The sequence below is a fragment of the Jaculus jaculus genome, chromosome X (assembly GCF_020740685.1).
Source record: "Jaculus jaculus isolate mJacJac1 chromosome X, mJacJac1.mat.Y.cur, whole genome shotgun sequence".
Taxonomy (NCBI): Eukaryota; Metazoa; Chordata; class Mammalia; order Rodentia; family Dipodidae; genus Jaculus; species Jaculus jaculus.
The window spans coordinates 131,528,689-131,541,038 of NC_059125.1; the positions used below are offsets into that span (position 1 = coordinate 131,528,689).

General features: G+C 40.8%; 1 protein-coding gene across 1 annotated transcript in view; it reads left to right on the plus strand.

Annotated features, from left to right (window-relative positions):
* Positions 1-12,350, plus strand: part of Hprt1 (hypoxanthine phosphoribosyltransferase 1) — a 46,928-nt gene that overhangs the window by 31,878 nt on the left and 2,700 nt on the right. Inside the window, exons 4-5 of the mRNA XM_045139948.1 lie at positions 2,490-2,555; positions 5,793-5,810. Of these exons, the coding sequence (XP_044995883.1) occupies positions 2,490-2,555; positions 5,793-5,810 (84 nt within the window). The remainder of the gene's footprint in view (positions 1-2,489; positions 2,556-5,792; positions 5,811-12,350) is intronic.

The window sequence follows — 12,350 nt, forward strand, 5'->3', positions numbered from 1 at the left end:
AAGCACTCTAACTCTTATCTAGTTCCCTGGCTCCTCCCAAAATAGTTCTTTTTTTCTTTTGGTTTTTCAAGATAGGGTCTCACTCTAGCTCAGACTGACCTGGAATTCACTGTGTAGTCTCAGGGTGGCCTTGAACTCACAGCGATCCTCCTACCTTTGCCTCCCAAGTGCTAGGATTAAAGGCATATGCCACTATGCCCAGCTCCAAAACAGTTTTAAATACAGAATAAAAATAGTTTTATAGGCAAAATGTTAGTCTACTACTTGTTTTTTTTGGGGGGGGAGGTGCTGTTCTTTGAGGTTAGGTCGTACTAGCCCAGGCTGACCTGCAATTCACTATGTCATCTTACGGTGGTCTTGAACTCACTGTAATCCTCCTACCTTTGCCTCCTGAGTGCTGAGATTAAAGATATGCCCCACCACACTGGGCCTACTTGCTATTTTTAATTAGTTTTGATCCATGTCAGTATATATTAGATTACTAGATTCTCTTTAACAACATCATAGTATTAATACTGTATAGATTAATTTAGGTAATTCCTGTTAATAAACATGTTAGTTCTGTTTTGGGGTACATGGATGTGTGCCAGAGTATGTGCACAAATGTGTGTGTGGAGGCCAGAGGTCAACATCCAGTGTCTTTCTTAATCCCTCTCCAATTTATTTACTTGCATGGGGTCTCTGAGCAAGGAGTTCAGAGATTTAGGTAATTCAACTAACCCAGCTTGCCTTAGAATCCACCTGAGCACTGGGTTTATAGACACACACTGCCATACTCGGCATTTACATGGATTTTGGGAATCCAAACTCAGGTCCTCATGCTTGTATGAAAAATGCCTAGCCAGCCAGCCATTTCCTCAGCCTGATGCTGGTTCTTTGTGATGAACAGCTGATGTAGTGCATATCCTTGAATGTACCTTTGCGTATTTGTGAATGTTTTTGTGACATCATTTCCTAGAAATGTGGGATCCCTGTGCCAAAATGGTATGTATGTTTAAAATTTTAATAAGCATCATTACATCCTTTTCAGAGAGCTTGGTATTAGTTTCTGTAGTCTGATTAACAACATGAGTTACTTGTTTCCCTCAACATATGTTTATACAAATGTGGATTGGTGAGCAGCATAGTAAACATTTAGTATTTGTCAGACAGGCATCTTTTTAAAAATGCTTTATTTATTTATTTGAGAGAAGGAGAGAGAAAGAAGTAGATAGAATGGGCACACCAAGGCCTTATGTTGGGTACTGGAGATTTGAACCTGGGTCCTTTGGCTTTGCCAGCAAGTGCCTCAAATGCTAAGCCATTTCTCCAGCCCAGAAAGGTATTATTATTTGATGTTATGGGCTTCTATAAATTGTCTATTTGTGATTGTTCTCCATTTTCATATGGGTTCTTATTTGGAAGCCCAGTGAATGTATAATGGGAATATTGGTCACAGATATTTTTAGTTTGGACTCCTCCCATGCCTAGGAATGTGAAAAGGTTCTTCATTTTCTTCCAGTCCACTTACAACTTTTATTTTTTACATTTAGATTTTAACTCATCTGGAATTTATTTTTGTGCATGCTGTGAGGTAGGGACCATACTTTATCTTTTCCAAAATGGATAAGTAGTTGACCAAACACCATTTATTGAATACTTCATCTTATTCTTACTGACTCAGAATACCATCTTTTTCATATACTAAATTGTTATGTGCTTTGGGTCTGTTTCTGGGTTTTCCTTTTTTCCTTGATCTTTTTGTCAGTCATTGTGCTGGTACTATGCCATTGTAATTGTTGACACTTTACAGTATGACCTGTTATTTCCATCTCTCTTTTCAGCTCTGTCTTCTGTCTTGAATCAGGCACATCCAAATTACAATTATTACTACCAACTGTGGTCAGCGTCTTAAGTATTCCCTTTTGAAACTCCTATAAGGGTACCTCCTGGTTTTCTGAGAGCATAAAGTGAGAGCCTAAGTATGCCTTAATGGACTACTGATCCAACCTAGTTTCTCAGGCAATGATGAAGGTGACCTGGGCTAGACTTTCATAGGACTTGATTTATCCATGTGTTGTACACCAGCTCCTGCAACTTGTGACACTCACATGAATAGTTACAGATATTTTTCGTGTTAATAATGTCCTTTGTGGTTTAGAAATGACTAACTGGTGATGGTTTAGAAATGACTAACTGGTGATGGGTGATTGGTATAACTGCCCACTCACAAATAGGTATACCCTATTTTTAGGACTCTTCCAAATATCAAATCAATAATGACCAATTATAACTTTTTAATTTTTACTAATTTCTACATGAAATTTACCTAGTCTTTCATTTCTGGAAACATTCTTATAATTCATATCATTTAGATTTTCATAATGCTGTGGCCATTAGATAGCTAACTTCTTAAATCTTCTAGTTTTTATTTGATAATTTAAGTTGGTATGTTCATAAGGATATGTATATACATATGTATCATGATGTTTTGTTGTTGTTTTAACTAGAATGACCAGTCCACAGGGGACATAAAAGTAATTGGTGGAGATGATCTCTCAACTTTAACGGGAAAGGTATGTATCTTTTTTTAAAATTTTTTTGTTTCTTATTTTTATTTATTTATTTGAGAGTGACAGAGAAAGAGGCAGGTGTAGAGAAAGAGAGAGAGAATGGGCGCGCCAGGGCTTCCAGCCACTGCAGACGAACTCCAGACGCGTGCGCCCCTTGTGCATCTGGCTAACATGGGTTCTGGGTAAATGAGCCTCGAACTGGGGTCCTTAGGCTTCACAGGCAAGTGCTTAACCGTTGAGCCATCTCTCAAGCCCATTTTTTTCTTTAATCTTATAAAAGGTTCACAAAAGCATCTGGTGAGGGCATTATATCCCCAATTTTGTTTGAATGTTTTTTTCAAGGTATGGTCTCACTGTAGCCCAGGCTGACCTGGCACTCTGTAGTCCGAGGCTGGCCTTGAACTCACAGCGGTTCTCCTTCCTCTGCCTCCTGAGTGCTGGGATTAAAGGCATGCGCCACCATACCTGCTTATATCCTCAATGTTACAGATAGGAAATTAAGAGATAGTTACAGTTTGGAATTATAAGACACAGGCTCTCATAGTCCCCAAATCATTTAACCAGTAAGTAGCAGAGCTTAAACTTCAATGCAGATACCATGAATCTTCTAGCTTTCAACTAAGTATAAGAAAACTAAAAACAAAAACAAAAACAAACAAACAAAAAAAAACAGGACAGGCGTGGTAGTGCACGCCTTTAATCCCAGCACTCAGGAGGCAGAGGTAGGAGGATCGCTGTGAGTTCGAGGCCACCCTGAGACTATATAGTGAATTCCAGGTCAGCCTTGGCTAGAGTGAGACCCTCCATCAAAAAATAAAATAAAATAAAGAAAACTTTAGCATAAAACATTTGTGTGAAATGATGTGGTCCTATGTTGGGGTCATGACACACTAACGTTGACATCAGCATCTTTTAGAAACTTCAGAGAAATTGTAATTTGCTGGTTCTTTGCCTGTCCTGTCCGTTCTGTATACAACTGCCAGACCTTACCCTTCTTCCCCTTCAGCATGCTTTGTCCTTATTTAGAAGCCATTCAAAGTCTGTACTCCTATAACCAGTTTTCAGTGCTGGAGGAGGCCTACCCTTCAAGGCCTTCTGTTACTTACTTTGACCTTGTCTTTTCCACCTAATGGCTCTGCCCCATTACATAGCGTTTGATCTTAAACAGATCTATGCTTCTAAAATAACTTTCTTATGACAGTCATAGTAGAACACAGTAACTGGGGATAATTCACAAAAGAGAATTTAAGTGAAGTTAATTCTTGGTAGTGAGATTACAGGCTTATTTAAAATTTCTCCCACATTGTTACTTTTGTGAAAATGTAGTGTGTACAAATACAGACATGAATTGATATATATTTTCCCCTAGTTAATGGTTGAGAATATTATGTTTTGGACCCTAAATCCACCTTTGTTCAAATTCCTTCTCTTCTACTTGTCTATTACTTTGTTCATTTTATTTATTTATTTATTTATTTGAGAGCGACAGACACAGAGAGAAAGACAGATAGAGAGAGAGAGAATGGGCGCGCCAGGGCTTCCAGCCTCTGCAAACGAACTCCAGACGCGTGCGCCCCCTTGTGCATCTGGGTAATGTGGGACCTGGGGAACCGAGCCTCGAACCGGGGTCCTTAGGCTTCACAGGCAAGCGCTTAACCGCTAAGCCATCTCTCCAGCCCTGTTACTTTGGATAAGACATTGGACTTTTGAGCTTCATTTTCATTAAGTAGGAATGTGGCTGCTTGATGTATATTCTCTGTGGTAGCAATTCTCATTCTTTGTATTGGAATGATACTGCAACTTAGAATTTGGCAAATATTTAATCTCACTGGGCTTTATTTGTATAAGCATCTGACTCAATCAAGGTTATATAGGCACTTAGGATTAGCTACCTGACTAGAATTCAGTGTCTGTCTCATGAGCCCATGGCGTGTTCCACGTTACAATTATATTTCATTGCAGCAACTATCAGTGGAATATGTTATCCTTCAGATGCTCTAGGGAGGGGAGGGGAGAGGAAATGTTGATAGGGAAACAAATGCCAGTCGGTGTTGTGTGTCCTACCTTGGTAGCTTAGAAAGAATGTAAAGGACATTAACTTGGTGATGGCAGTGTGCATTGAGAACTACTGATAAGCAATATGACATAAATCTTAGCATAAACAGAGATAGAACTGTTATCTACTCTTGGAATACTGAAATGGAGTGAGGAGCCAGGCACAGTGCCTGGTGACTATAATCTCAGCACTCAGCAGGCTGTGGCAGGAATATTGCTGCAATATTTAGGCCAGCATGGGCTACATAGTCCATTCCCGGACAGCCTGTGCTACAGAGTGAGACCCTGTCTAGAAAAGAGATGAGGGTTTATGGTAGAGAAGAAGTTTTAGTGTAGTCTAAAAATAGGGACATATCAATATTAGTTTAGTCAGAAAATTAATTCTGAGTTAGATTCTATATGTTATTAAATACATGATTTTGGAGGCATTGTACAGATTACACTTAAAATATTAGTGCCAGAAAAGATATGAGGCCATCTGACTTAAGTTTCTCATTTTATTTTTTTTATTTTTTATTTTTTTTAAGTTTCTCATTTTACATCTGGGTATGTGAGACCCAGTCTAGCCTAAGATCTTGCATTAAGGAATAAAAGCTTTCATAGACATGAACACAAGAGGGCTGGAGAGATGTCTCAGTGGTCAAAGTGCTTGCTTGCAAAGCCTGACAGCCTGGGTTCAATTCCCTAATACCCATGTAAAGCCAGATGCACAAAATGGGGCACATGTGTCTGCAGATTGTTTATAGTGGCAGGAAGCCCTGGCATGCCCATACTTTCTCACAAGGACTTATAAGTCACTATAGGTAGTCCACTTGTTTTAAGCAGGATTGCATAAAATAAAATATAACAAGGTTTTTAAACGTACAAATTTTGAGCTGGAGAGATATTTTAGCAGTTAAGATACATGCCTGCAAAACCTAAGGACCCAGGTTCGATTCTCCAGGTCCCAGGTAAGCCTTATGCACATAGTGGTGCTTGCGTCTGGAATTCATTTGCAGTGGCTAGAAGCCCTGGTATGCCCATTCTTCTCTCTCTCTCTCCCCCTCTGACTGTAATAAATAAAAATAAAATCTTTAAAAAACACATTTGGATGATTTCCTTAGATTTGTTACATTATGATTTCACTGATAATTGGAAATACTATCTCATTCAGTGTACTGATTTTCATTTCTCTTTTTCTTCTAGAATGTCTTGATTGTTGAAGTAAGTTCTACATTTACTTTTAGTATAGTTTTTACAATTTTGTAACTGTGTATGTACCATTCTAAAGGTAAGTCAAGTAAAGAACTTTCCTGGTGTTTTTTTTTAATACATAGTTTTATTTATTTATTAGAGAGAGAAGGAAAGAGGAAGGTAGAAGGAAAGAGAGAGAATAGGTGTGCCAGGGCATCCAACTGCTGCAAATGAACTCCAGACCCATGGGCCACCTTGTGCATCTGGCTTATGTGGGTCCTTTGGCTTTGCAGGCAAGTGCCTTAATCACTAAGCCAACTTTCCAGCCCGAGTTTGTGTTAAGTAAAGACTACTTAGAGAAGCCAGGTACAATGGAGCAAGCCACTAATCTCAGGCAGGAAGATCATGAATTCCAAGTCAGCCTAAGTTGTGGCCTGGGCTTATATAGTGAGATCCTGTCTTAAAAAAGGAAAAAAAAAGAAGGGTAGCCGGGTGTGGTAGCATATGCCTTTAGTTCCAGCACTCTGGAGCAGAGGTAGAAGGATCGCTGTGAGTTTGAAGCCGCCCTGAGACTACATAGTGAATTCCAGGTCAGCCTGGGCTAGAGCAAGACCCTACCTTGAAAAACCAAAAAAAAAAAAATTACAAATTTAAAAAAGAAGGCTAAATGATATATAACTCTAACCCTATTTTTTTCCTTTCTTATTCTTTTTTTTTAATTTGGTTTTTCAAGGTAGGCATATGCCACCACACTTGGCCCAAAATGATTTATTTTATTTTTATTTCTTTATTAGAGAGAGAGAGTAAGAGGCAGATAGAGAACAGGTGCAGTACCAGGGCTGCTATCCACTGCAAACAAACTCCAAATGCGTGGACCAACATTGCATCTTCCCTATGTGGATACTGGGGAATCTAACCTGGATCCTTAGGCTTCACAGGCAAGTGCCTTAACCACTAAGCCATCTCTCCAGTCCTGAAGTGATTTTTTTTTTTTTCCAGGTAGGGTCTCGCTCTAGTTCAAGCTGACCTGAAATTTACTATGTAGTCTCAAGCTGGCTTCAAACTCAAAGCAGCCCTCCTACCTCAGCCTCCTGAGTGCTGGGATTAAAAGCATGTGCCACCATGCCTACCCTCTAAATGATATTTTTTATCCATGTGGAGTTTTGTGTGTTTGTATATGATTTAGTATCTTTCTTAAATTATATCTTTGAAACATAGCAAATTTCTTATAGGGAATATCTTATCTGTTTTGTTTTTTCCAAGGTAGGGTTTCACTCCAGCTCAGGCTGACCTGGAATTCAGTATATATTCTCAGGGTGGCCTCGAACTCATGGCGATCCTTCTCCCTCTGCCTCCTGAGTGCTAGGATTAAAGATGTGCACCACCACACCTGGCTTTTCATAAGAATATTTTTATATTAAGGTAAAATATTCCCTCTTGGCATGGTAACACACACCTTTGATCCCAGCACTACCCAGGCAGAGAGGTAGGATTGCTGCATGTTTGAGGCCACCCTGAGATGAGATGACATAGTGAATTCCAGGTCAGTCTGGGCTGGAGTGAGACCCTACCTTTAACCCCCCCCCAAAAAAAAAATACACACACACACACACCTATATATGCTTTTGGTCTTTCAAGGTAGGGTCTCATTCTAGCCCAGGATGACCTGGAATTCACTATTTTGTCTCAGGGTGGCCTTCTACCTCTACCTCCCAAGTGCTGGGAATAAAGGCATGTACCACCACACCCAGCTGAATATTTATTTTGTTTTTATTTTTGGATTGCTGGACATTTATATTAGATATTATTTTTTATTTGTTATTGTGTCCTATGTATGTAATAATAGCCAAATTAACCCATTGCTCACTTTGCCAGGCACTATTCTAAGTGTAATAGAAACAAGCACAAGGTTCAGCAGACTCCCCGGGTAAACAGACAGTGGAGTAGAGATTCAAATCACCAATTTTTGTAGCCCATTCATTGGTTTTCAAAGTATGATCCCTGGGCCAAAGTATCAGCCAGGAACCTGCTGAATCTGTCTGTATGATGAAGCCCAGTAGGCTATACTGGAACAAACCTTTAGGTGCTGCTACTGATGCATGCTAAGGTTTAAGAACCCTGGGTTTACTCCTAAGTCAACTTCTTGTTTAAGGGCTTTCTTGACCTATGTATCAGGTTTCCATCTCTTGACTTCCTACCCCTCTTCAATACTGTTTTCCACTTGTCACTGTTTCCCAACCTACATACATACCTTTTTATTTTTCAGTCTTACTGAATTCTATACATCTCTAATTGCAGTTTATATTCATTATTTATAATTTTTGGCTTTTTTGAGACAGAGTCTTACTATGTAGCCCTGGCTTGCCTGGAACATGCTATGTAGAGCAGACTTGCCTAAATGTTTAGGCAATCCTCCTGCCTCTGTCTCTCAGTGGCTGGGATTACACACATGAGCCACCACACCCCATAGTTTGTGGCCATGCTTTCTAGTCAGACCTTATTCTTGCATTAAAAAAATATTTCAGGAGGGAATTACCATGGGATATATTTTATAATCATGGAAAATGTTAATAAAAATTTAAAAAAAATATTTCAGCATTCGGGAGGCAGAGGTAGGAGGATAACCGTGAGTTCGAGGCCACCCGGAGACTCCATAGTGAATTCCAGGTCAGCCTGGGCTAGAGTGAGACCCTACCTCAAAGAAAAAAAAATATTTCGGGCTATAGAGATGGCTTAGCAGTTAAAGCATTTGCCTGCGAAGCCTAAGGACCCAGGTTCAATTCCCCAGGCCCACATAAGCCAAATGCACAAGGGGCACATGTGTCTGGAGTGTTTGCAATGGCTAGAGGTCCTGGCATGCCCATTCTCTCTATATGTTTCTCTTATGTCTCTATCTCTCTCTCTGTTTGCAAATAAATAAATAAAGTTAAATAATAATAAAAAAATTTCTAGTCAGGCATGGTGGCAGAAATAGGAGTATCACCATGAGTTTGAGATTACTCTTGAGACTTTGTAGTGGATTCCAGGTCAGCCTGAGGTACGTTGAGACCCTACCTCAAAAAAGAAACAACAACAAAACCCCCAAAATCTCATTGATTTGGGGGGTTTCATTCTAGCTCAGGCTGACCTGGAATTCACTATGTAGTCTCAGGGTGGCCTTGAACTCAAGGCGAGCCTCCTTTTATTATCTATTATTTATTTATTATTTATCTTTTATTTTTACTTGTTTTTTGTATTGTATTTGTTTATTATAGAGAGAGAAAGACAGAATCGGCATGCCAGGGCCTCCAGCCACTGCAAACACACTCCAGATGCATGTACTATCATGTGCATCTGGTTTACATGAGTTCTAGAGAATCAAACCTGGGTCCTTAGGCTTTATAGGTTAGTGCCTTAACTGCTAAGCCATCTCCCCAACCCTCATTTCTTTCTTTCTTTTTTTGGTCTTTCGAGGATGGTTCTAACTCTAGCACAGGCTGACCTGTAATTCACTGTGTAGACTCAGGATGGCCTTGAACTCACAGTGATTTTCCTACCTCTGCTTCCTAAGTGCTGGGATTAAAAGCATGCACCACCATGCCCGGCTTACAGACCTCATTTCTTTTTTTTTTTCTTAAATTTTATTTATTTGAGAGTGACAGAGAGAGAAAGAGGCAGATAGAGAGAGAGAATGGGCGTGCCAGGGCCTCCAGCCACTGCAAATGAACTCCAGACACGTGCACCCCCTTGTGCATCTGGCTAATGTGGGTCCTGGGGAATTGAGCCTCGAACCAGGGTCCTTAGGCTTCACAGGCAAGCGCTTAACTGCTAAGCCATCTCTCCAGCCCAGACCTCATTTCTTTTTAAAGAATCAAACATTAGCTACAGCCCAGTTTTTTCATTCAAAGATGTGACACTATCCTTAGAGTGGATACATGTCTTTGCCATGCATGGTTTTTATACTTCCTGAATACAGGTTAGCCAAGCCCTCTGTTTAGGATTTTAGCACATTGTGCCAAGGTGTCTGTCTCACCTGTGTCTCGTGCTTCTTACGAGTTCAGTCAGAGTGGTAGAAGAATTTCACTTAAAAAAATATATATTTGTTTGAGAGAGAATGAGCATGACAGGGCTCCAGCCACTGCAAATAAACTCCAGATGCATACACTACCTTGTGCATCTGGCTCACATGGGACCTGGGGAATCGAACCTGGGTCCTGTGGCTTTGCAAGCAAGTGCCTTAACTGCTAAGCCATTCCAGCCCGAATTTCACTTTTTGTGTGGTTGTCACAAGGGACAGTTTTCTTCCTGGCTGCTGGGTAGGGGTTGCTCTCAACTGATAATAAATACATGGCCCTCTTATAGCATGGTGACTCACTTTTTCAAAGCTGGCAGGAGAGGGAGCTAGAGAGATGGATCAGTGATTAAAGGTACTTGGTTGCAAAGCTTGCTCACCTCGTGTTCAACTTCCCAACTATCCATGTAAAGGTGTTTGCAATGGCAAGAGGCACTGACACACACACACACACACACACACACACACACACACACACACAAAATTTTTAAATATGAGCCGGACATGGTGGTGCACGCCTTTAATCCCAGCTCTCAGGAGGCAGAGGTAGGAGGATTGCCGTGTGTTTAAGGCCAGCCTGAGACTACATAGGGAATTCCAGGTCAGCCTGGGTTAAAGTGAGACCCTACCTCAAAAACAAAACAAAACAACAACAACAAAAAATTAAAGTACCAGGACTTACAATTAGCAGCTCTTTTTAAATCTCTCCTCTTTCCTTCTCTTAATCTAATAAAGTCTCTCTAAACTTAAAAAAAGAAAAATTAGAGGAGAATCTCTCTGCAGCCTGTTAAAATACAAGTAGTAATAATAATAATATAACAATAATAAGGGCTGGAGAGATGGCTTAGCATTGAAGGTGCTTGTCTGCAAAGCCAAAGGACCCAAGTCCGATTCCCCAGGACCCACGTAAGCCAGATGCACAAGGTGGCACATGCATCTGGAGTTTATTTGCAGTGGCTGGAGCCCTGTCGTGCCCATTCTCTCTCAAACAAATATTTTCATTTGCAACAGCTAGAGGCCCTGGAGCATCTATTCTCTTCCTCTGCCTTTTTCTTTCTCTGTCTCTACAATAAATAAATATCCCAGGCTGACCTAGAACTCACTCTGTAGTCTCAGTCTGCCCTCAGACTTACAACAGTCCTATCTCTGGCTCTTTCTTGAGAGCTGGGATTAAAAATATGTGCTACCACTGTTTTATTCTCACAGATCTTGATCATATCCATGAGAAAATTTCTTCATGTGTCCTCTAGGGGGCAGGAATCTTTGGTGTTGTTCAAAATTCTGGCCATCCTATAATCTGCATTTTTCACAAGTATCTAGCCCTGATGCTTCTTCTCATGCTTCACAGTACTTCATGGACATTCGTTTGTTTGGGGGGAGGGAGTTGCAGCACTGGAGGCCAAGCCTGGGCTGGCCTCATGCATGCTAAACAGGTGCTTTACCACTGAGCTATACTCTCAGCCCTTATCTTTTATGCAAAATTTCAATATTAATTTATTTGAGAGAGAAAGAGAAAGGCAGAGAGAGCATGGGCACAGCAGGTCCTTCAGCCACTGCAAATGAACTCCAGAGGTATGTGCTACCTTGTGCATCTGGCTTACATAGGTACTGGCAAGTTGAGCCTAGGTCCTTAGGCTTCATAGGCAAGTGCCTTAACTGCTAAACCATCTCTCCAACCCTATTTTATGCAATTTGCTTATTTGTTTTTCTAGGGTAGGGTTTTACTCTAGCCCAGACTGACCTGGAATTCACTATGTAGTCTCAGGGTGGCCCCAAACTCATGACAATCCTCCTACCTTTACCTCCTAAATGCTGGGGGTAAAAGCATGCACCATCACATCTGGCCTATATTATGCAATTTTATCTTATTTGTATTTATTTGAAAGAAAGAGCCAGATGTGGGTGGTGAAATGCCTTTAATCCCAGCCCTCAAAGGGCAAAAGTGGGAGGATAGCTGTGAGTTCAAGGCCACCCTGAGATTACAGTGTAAATTCCAGGTCAGCCTGGGCTAAAGAGAGATTCTACTCTTGGAACCCCACCAAGAAAAAAAGAGGGGGTTAGATATAGAGAGCATGTGAGTGCCAGTGTCTCCAGCCACTGAAAATGAACTCCAGATGGATGTGCCACCTTATGCATCTGGTTTATATGGGTACTGGAGAATCAAACTTGGGTCCTTTGGCTTTTCAGGCAGGTGCCTTAACTGCTAAGCCATTTCTCCAGCCCTTATGCAATTTTTAAAAGAATATTTTCAGGTGGCCAGGCATGGTGGCACACACCTTTGGGAGGAAAAGGTAGAATTGCCAAAAGTTCAAGGCCACCCTGAGACTCACTGAGAGTGAGAACCTACCTAGAAAAAAAAAAGAGAAAAAAAAACATCCTCCATTTTAAGCCAGGCATGGTGGTGCATGCCTTTAATTCCAGCACTCAGCAGAGGTAGGAGGATTGCCCTGAGTTCAAGGCCAGCCCGAGACCAGAGTGAAACCCTATACCTCAAAAAAACAAAACAAAACAAAAAAACA